We start from the raw sequence: 8,045 nt of genomic DNA, 5'->3' as shown, positions 1-8,045 counted from the left end.
AATGCCAGTTTGCCTGCCCTATGAAATAAAGTACTAACTGTGCTTCCTATTGAGATGTGTTGAATGAAAGCTGCTCATTTGCGCCACTGCCACCATTGGGGAAATGAAGACTTTCTTTATGATTGGCAAACCTGCAGTATCTGCCTGAATTCATTCCCACCACTCAGTAGATTTGACTTGTTCTTTATGATAATTTCAGAACAGAATGTATTAAAATTTACTGGTGACTACAAAGACATGGAAGTAAATAAAGAGAGAAAATTCTACATATACACTTTGGTTTAACTGGACGCTGCTGTGGTTTCCTGATTTGTATTTTTAGATTACTTAAGATCAGCATTCTCTATGTGAGTTGACAGGAAGGTGAGAGGTCCAGACATGTGCTTATAACTGTGCGAAAGCTGAGACCGCTGCTGGCAAATAACCAAGCACAGATGTTGTCCAGTCGTTCACTTTGGGCCACGGTGAAGTGCTCTTTCCAGTCTCCAACAATTCCTGCAAAAAAGCAGTCTAGTTCAGAAAAACCACAACAATCTAAGCAGAAGTTTCATGTTATATATAACTCGGCTTGTGCGTATGACTCCCTTCAATGCAACATATAGTTGTAGGACTGTTAGCAGTGATCAGTAAAGTACAACATTGATTTCTTCAGTCATGTCCCACTAAGTATTTTTCTGAAGAGCCCCAGAAATGTATTGGAACACAGCTTGAAAAAAATTGTTCTAGCCCAGTTTGCAGTGAAAATTACTCTAACCATTCCTCTGGCAGGAATAGTTTGATCTTGGGAAATACTCTCTTTCAGCTTTAGCTCCTAAACTATAAAATGGGAATTGAAGGCATTTGAAATGCAGGGCTCTTAAGACTATCCCCTATATCAGTGTCCCCCCCCCCTTTTTTTTTTGTCTAGGGACCACTTGACCAGGGACCACTCTCCAACATTAGTACCAAAAGGATTATGAAGCAGTTTTTGGTCAACTATAGATTCAATTTGGTTATTTGGGGTGCTGATTCAGAAAATTGCATTGGATAGACCACATCAGCTTTAGCTTCTGATACAGAACATATGCCATCCAGTAGTCGCCCTCTGCTCACCCAGAGAAAACCATATTGAATAAGCCTCAGCACTATAAGAGGGCTTCACGAGACCAGTCACTCTTGTTGTAACGGTGTAGTAATGGTGAGGCCTTGGACCATATTTTAATTCTTGGGGACCACTGGTGGTCCACGGACCACAGGTTGGGAACCACTGCCCTATATACATATATTTTCTTTAAAAAAGCAAAGGGATTAAATGATAACTCAAAAGATTTTCAAACGAATCACAGACGTATAGTCTGTAAAATTAGTACAGGTTTAATATGTCTTATCCAAGAATCTTGGGATCACAAATATTTTGGATTTCAATATTTTTTAAGATTTTGAAATGTTCTGCATTTGCATATACATCCATAATCTTGGAGATGGAACACAAGCCTAAACATTAATGTTTCATATTTATCCTATACATATCGCCTAAAGGTACACAGGCTACACAATGTACACAAAGTAGGTGTACATTGAGCCTTGATCATGATAATAATAATAATAATAATAATAATAATAATAATAACAACAACAATAATAACACTTTATTTGTACCCCGCTACCATCTCCCCAAGGGACTCGGTGCGGCTTACATGAGGCCAAGCCCAAATACAACAATACACGCAATAATAACAACAATACAAGCAATTAAAATAAAAAACATGGACAATAAGATATGCAACATTAATAATAAGACAGCAAGCAAAAGCGTCACTATCTCAACTGCCCTTGTGAATAATTTTGGAATGTTTGAGTACCATAAGTGTAGATACAGCCTAGCCTACTTCACTGGATTATTACAAGGATAAAATGGGAGGAAGGAGGTGTAGACCTCAGACTCCTAAGCCTACCTTTTCTCATGAAGGGGGACACATTTAGGTCAAACAGAGAGGGCAAGGTGCTGTGATTAACCAATGGGTTTGTTTTCATGTTTTCAAATTTTGTGTGCTGCACAATCTGATTGAGAACTGATGCAGAGAGATCTATTCCCAAGAATTGAGCTATTTTCTGGATTTCACAGGCTGGGTCCTACATTAAGAGAGAGAGAGAGAGGGAGGGAGAGGGAGAGACAAAGGTTGTTGATCAGAAGGAATCTTTTTCAGGCAGTTCCTGACGAAGAATCAGGCCTACATTAATCATAGTCATTTGAGTCTGGATCTACACTTGTTGGAGATAGCAACCTTCTCATGCCTCTTCTATTAAATGTTTTGACAGTTTATAATTTGCTGTTTATTTCCTGGAGTGTATGTCTTCTTTGGTTTGCAGTTTTCTTAGCTCTATGTACTTGAGGCAGTGGGAGGGGCTGCAGACCATGTGACTTGCTCAGTGACTGTTTAGAATGCAGTTTAAAAGGATGACAGTTGAGGAATGACTGTTGAGCTTTGAATCAGTTAGAGTACAGAAGCCAGTGTAGGAAGTTAGAAAACTGTTGAGGCTTGAGTCCCTTGGAAGTAGGCCAACTGAGGTCTCTGCTGAATCCCTTATACAAACCAGTGCCTGATGTACAGTGATCTCGCAGTCCTGGATCCAAGACTTATGCCAACTGCTCCACTAAGTTTTGACAAAATAGAACAATTGAACACATTCTCCCATAAGACATAGAGAGAGAGAGAGAGAGAGAGAGAGAGAGAGAGAGAGAGAGAGGGATGAAGCTCAAAGCCAACTGCCTTGTCTGAGCTCTAGCACATGGTTATATGTCCAGACGCGGACCAGAGTAGAAACATCCAGGTCACATACAGAATGAAACATGCCAGTCAATGAGCAGGCATCATGCAGCTGCCACTTGATTGACTGACCAGAGCACCAATTAAATCTCTTTCTGGGCTGCAGGAAAGCTTTCAGAAGAGGCCAGCTTTGTGGCGGCCATGCACAGCTATCATATTTTGCCTCTGCCCTTACACACCACCTTGGGTGTCTGTGTAAATCTGACATAATATTTATGATGTTAGAGACTAACACAGCTATGTATTTGGAAAAATTATGTTATGGTAACTACTATCAGTCCCAAAGTTCCTTGAAAATAGGCTGGAAGGAAGAACAGCTAGTAGGAGAACGTACAATGCAGAATCACTGGGGACATTGATCCCAGGAATAGTGGGACCCAATCTTGTTGGTAGGAGGGACAGGCCCAGAATATATGTGAGTAAACAAATATGAGCCACTTACCTCTTTAATGTCTTCATAAAAGAGATATAGAATTGGATGACAGTCCTTAGCCTTCCACCAGCCTTGAACGTGATCTGACCAAGAGCCCCAACAAACTGCAGAAAGAACACCAGAAGCAGAGAGCAACATTCAACTCACACTTTGCCCTATTCTATTGTATCTCTTGTAAATGTCCAGAGTCGAAAGGAAATTCCTTCAGGACACCCACAGCTTCTTTTTTCTTCATGTGATTGTGCCAATGCTCTTCTAGAACTTGGAAAAGTTGTTCATTTACACCACAACACCCAGGATCCCTAAGTGGCATGGCCGACACTCCATTGATATACACAAACACCCTCAAAACCCCAAAGAATCTGTTTGGGGATTCTAGTTTTTTCTCTTGAGCTGAAGGATGTATTTAATTATTTCCATCACAATGTCCATCTTCCTCCACTCACCCTTCCCAGCAATGAAATTCTCCATAAACTCATCCCAGCTGCCACTGTCCGGAAGTAAACTGGTCATGTTGTGGAAGTGGAAAGAGGAAGCCATGTTGTCTTTGGCATTCCTGGCCACATAAATAATCTGAAAACAGAAAAAGAGATGAGAATCCAGATGTCTGAACTCTGGGTCTCGCACTCTCCACCATACTTCTTTCATACCGAGCAATTTTGGTATCCTGAAATTTGTAGTTTGGCAAGCCAGTATAATCGTCTAGCCAAGCTCTTTAAATACCTGCTCCATTTATAGATCCCCAGATCCCATGCTATACAATATGTTAATATGTAGTTATATTCTACAGTAGCTTCTTGCCATTTCAGGCTCTCTTGAGCACTGAATTGATATGTCTACCAATTTATATTAGGGATGCCATTTTACTACATCATTGTATATAATGGGATTTGAACATCTATGGATTATTGTATCCACGGGGAGTCCAAGAACCAAACCCCATTGGATATCAAGGGCCCATAGTATATTATTGCGAAGCCATGTATTACTCAATCTTCATCCATACATTTCATGAGTGTTTCAGAATTGCTCTCCCTTAAGAATGAAATGGTGACAAAGTTCAGTAAAGTAAAATGGTTTGACACCATTGTAACTGCCGTGCCTCAATGCTATAGCCCTTGACCCTTCAGTGGGATGTTATTTCTGCAGTGTAGACTGACCCAAAATCTATCTTGTTCCTCGTCCACATGTTCCAGATTATTATTATTATTATTATTATTATTATTATTATTATTATTACCCAGCTTTTTCTCTCCACATGAGAGTCAAAGTGGCTTATATTAAAAGCTTTCAATATAATTGAAAATATTAAAACAGGATTAAATATTATTAGTATTAAAAATTCAGTTAAAATCCATAAAAGCATGTTCAAAACTAGCACCACAGCCCCCCCCCCCCCCACACACATACACACACTTGTAAAATTTTTCTAATGATAAGAAATGGAAAGAGGTCAAATATTAGAGCCTTGGCTCATAATAAACATCACCCCATTTTTTTCTCACCTTGCAGTTCTGTTCCCAGAAGGAAGGTGGTAGGTGCTGAACTGGGAAATGGGTTTTGAATGTGCGTGGAGAGGGCATTGCCTCTATATTTTCAATGCCTGTGACACCGGAAGAAAAGATTACGGTTGTTGCCAGGAAATGCACACATCCATATATCACCTCCGTGAAAGAGTAATTCCTCCTCACTTGTAGGGATGGAATGTAGAAAACTCAGCTCTATGAAGGGACAACGTTGATAGATGGGGCCCCGAGCACATTTCTCTGAGTCTCCTCCATGCTGGATCATATCCACAATTTCCTGCATCCAAGTAGTCCCTGGAATGGGAAAACATTGGGAAAAGAAGTGTGCAGAGCATATAATTCATCCAATGGGTATTTAACTATACCTCATTCTGTTTTGGTGTCTTCCTGACTTACCTCCCCACCCCCTTCCAATCCATTTTACCTGTGACGACATTTACCTGCTTTGGGGTAAGTGCAAATAAGAACATCATCAGGCCGAGCTTTAAAGTTCTGTATCTCCTCCCAATACTTCACAGTTTCCTTGCAGTAAGGGATTCCATCAAAATCCACCAGCAATGAGTCCTTGGTTGAGTTGGGGTCCAAACTTTCCATCTCTGGTTGGAAATCCATTATCTAGCGAGGCAGGAAAAGTATTGGTAAGAGCATATTGATATACTTCATGTCCCAAAGTTGCTCTCATGTCCCATTCCTCTAGTGATACCTTTTTGGCACTGAAGGTAAAGAAAATGTCCACCTACCACCTTTTTGCCTTCCACTCTGACAGTTAGGAGTCTTTTCTTTATTTGGCTAGTTTTCTGTCAGTCTCACTGTCTTATACATACCCACATTCCCCAAAGTTTGTCCATGAGAGAGGAGGGGGTGTGATCTCTTGATTGATAGTTTTCAAGTGTTTCAATAGAGTTTTTTGACATTGTGTTCAAGGATGGCAGAAAAGATACAGCAGCAAATGATAAGACTTTAATCAACACGGCTCCGAAGGATGATAATAGACCAGGTTCAGACAAAGGGGGAAAACAAATTGATAATGCAGAAGAAGATCTTGAGGAAAGAGTTGTGGTATCAGAAAGACACAAAGAATGGGGAACAAGGTAAAACAAACAGGCCCAGACAGAAGTAGAACTAGTTGTAGAGAAAAATAAGATAGTGGAGACTACAAACTATAATCTATATAGATACTTAAAAGAAGCCCAGTCTATCCAAGGGGTGAAACTGGGGTGAAAGAAGTTAAAATACCTGGGGGTTTACATCCCTAAAAACTTAAATAATATAATCCAACTAAACTATAAACGATTATGGAAAAAAGAAAGTAAACAAATCAAAAGGGTGCAAAATATGGAATTGGGACATCACAACTAGGCTGAAGGCATGCAAAATGATCATATAACCTAAATTTTATATCTATTCCAAACCCTCCAATTTAGTATCCCACCTAAAATAACCAAGAAATTTTATTTATTTATTTACTTACTGTATTTGTGTATCGCCTTTCTCAGCCTTTCCGTGACTCAAGGCGGTTTACAGACAACAAGTAATATACATAATATCAAATGCACATAAAACATTAAATACAATATAAAACCACAATGGAAATAATAAGCAACAGCCAGGAGACAGGTGTTATGAAATGGGATAACACAGTTAAAACTTGGATAGTTGGCTCCAGTAAGAACAGAATCGCTAACCCAGTTTTCTTCACTCCACACAAAAATGGAGACTGGGGAGCACCTTCCCCCAGAATTACTTTGAAGCTTGCCAATCGGTCAGGTTACTCAAATTGGACACTGGCGAGCTCAAAAAGTGGATCAGATTAGAGAAATTAATAAATGGCTGGGAATACGGATTGTGTCTAACAGGGAAAACCAGAAAAAAGTACTAATTTTTTTTTAAAGGAGACCCTTTGTCCTTAACAATGACATGCTGGGAAAATGGCAAGACAAACTTCCAATAAATAAAATAGACATGCTCCCAATAGGATCCATAGAGAATCCCAGTTATACTAATTTCTAAAGAAATTTCTAAAGAAATTAGAACAACCCAACATAACAAAGATCAGGGACTTATTGAAACCTTACGGAATGGTAATACAATGGGAGGAGTTAAAAGATAAGTGAAAATTGAAAGTAGATAAATTGAAAGTAGATATATGGGATACATACACAAAATGATCACAGGAAAATAACACAATATAAAAAAATACCTTGATAGCAATCTGGAAGGAGGAACTAAGTTGCAGTGAGAGAAAAATAGACAATTGGATAAATTCAATTAATAAAATAAAACGTTTAAATAATAACAAAGTTGCAACAGAAAATCCAGACAAAATGGTATAGAACTCCTGTGCAACTGGCTTACATAATGACAAAAAATGTTGGCATAACTGCAGGAAAACTGGAACATATACCCACATGTGGTGGGATTGTGAAAAAATACAAAAATTCCATAAAATAATTAAGACGGAAATGGAGGAACTAGTAGGGAAAATCCCACAATATCTGCTTTGAACTTGGTTATCTGAGTCCGAAACACCATATACTCCAGTTCAACGCAGATAATGTGGGATTTTCCTCAGCTGTGTGGAAGGGGCCTGAGACTCAGGGTTTCTTCAGAGTCTGCATAGTAAATCTTGAAGATGGTGACTGTGGTATATGCTACAGTCTCATGGAGATCAGGTTGCATAATAATTGCGGCACATTGTGTCACATAGGATTGCAGCATCTGTGTGGAAATTGATTGCCCAGAATCAATCAAAATGAATCAAAGACAGTTTTATAGGAGTAGAAAAAACATTTATTGATTATGAAGATGGCTACGTAATGAAAACTGTCAAGGGGAGAAGGAATGAATGGTAGGTAGATTTGAATATCTCACCCTATAGACAAGGAAGAAACAGATAAAACAAAAAGGAACAGGCCATGGAATTCTAGCCACCTTGCTCTAAGGACTCCACCATATCAATGCAGCTATGCACCCAACAAATCATTGATAGCAGATACATACTAGGGTGAGCGCTTTTGATATTCAATTGTCCAATTGCACCAATTCACCAATACTATGATTCCACTATTAATTTTCACATACCCTCATAACCTTATCTTCCTTCCCTACACTGGTTGCTTAATTTTTATTTTTATTTTTAGAGTAATACCACTATTTTAACTTTGAAAAAAAATCCATAAAATCTAAAATGCAAAACAGACAGGTTGTCAGTACTGAGGAAGAGAGAAGACACTCACTCCATGGTGCCACTTTATTGGTGGCATTTCGGCATAGAAGAAG

At 39.0% G+C, this 8,045-nt stretch overlaps 1 protein-coding gene across 1 annotated transcript; it reads right to left on the bottom strand.

Annotated features, from left to right (window-relative positions):
- Positions 1-101: 101 nt before the first annotated feature.
- Positions 102-5,865, bottom strand: LOC137094724 (sulfotransferase 1C2-like). Its single transcript, XM_060780562.2, has 7 exons — positions 5,207-5,865; positions 4,932-5,060; positions 4,746-4,843; positions 3,687-3,813; positions 3,250-3,344; positions 1,935-2,112; positions 102-495 (listed from the first exon to the last, which is right to left on the bottom strand). The coding sequence occupies exons 1-7, from the start codon at positions 5,376-5,378 to the stop codon at positions 344-346; spliced, it is 951 nt and encodes a 316-aa protein (XP_060636545.2). The 5' UTR covers positions 5,379-5,865; the 3' UTR covers positions 102-343.
- Positions 5,866-8,045: the final 2,180 nt, after the last annotated feature.

The sequence above is a fragment of the Anolis sagrei genome, chromosome 6 (genome assembly GCF_037176765.1).
Source record: "Anolis sagrei isolate rAnoSag1 chromosome 6, rAnoSag1.mat, whole genome shotgun sequence".
In the NCBI taxonomy this organism is placed as follows: Eukaryota; Metazoa; Chordata; class Lepidosauria; order Squamata; family Dactyloidae; genus Anolis; species Anolis sagrei.
Note: the sequence above shows the minus strand (reverse complement) of the source record. Positions and strands in the feature narration are given on the sequence as shown.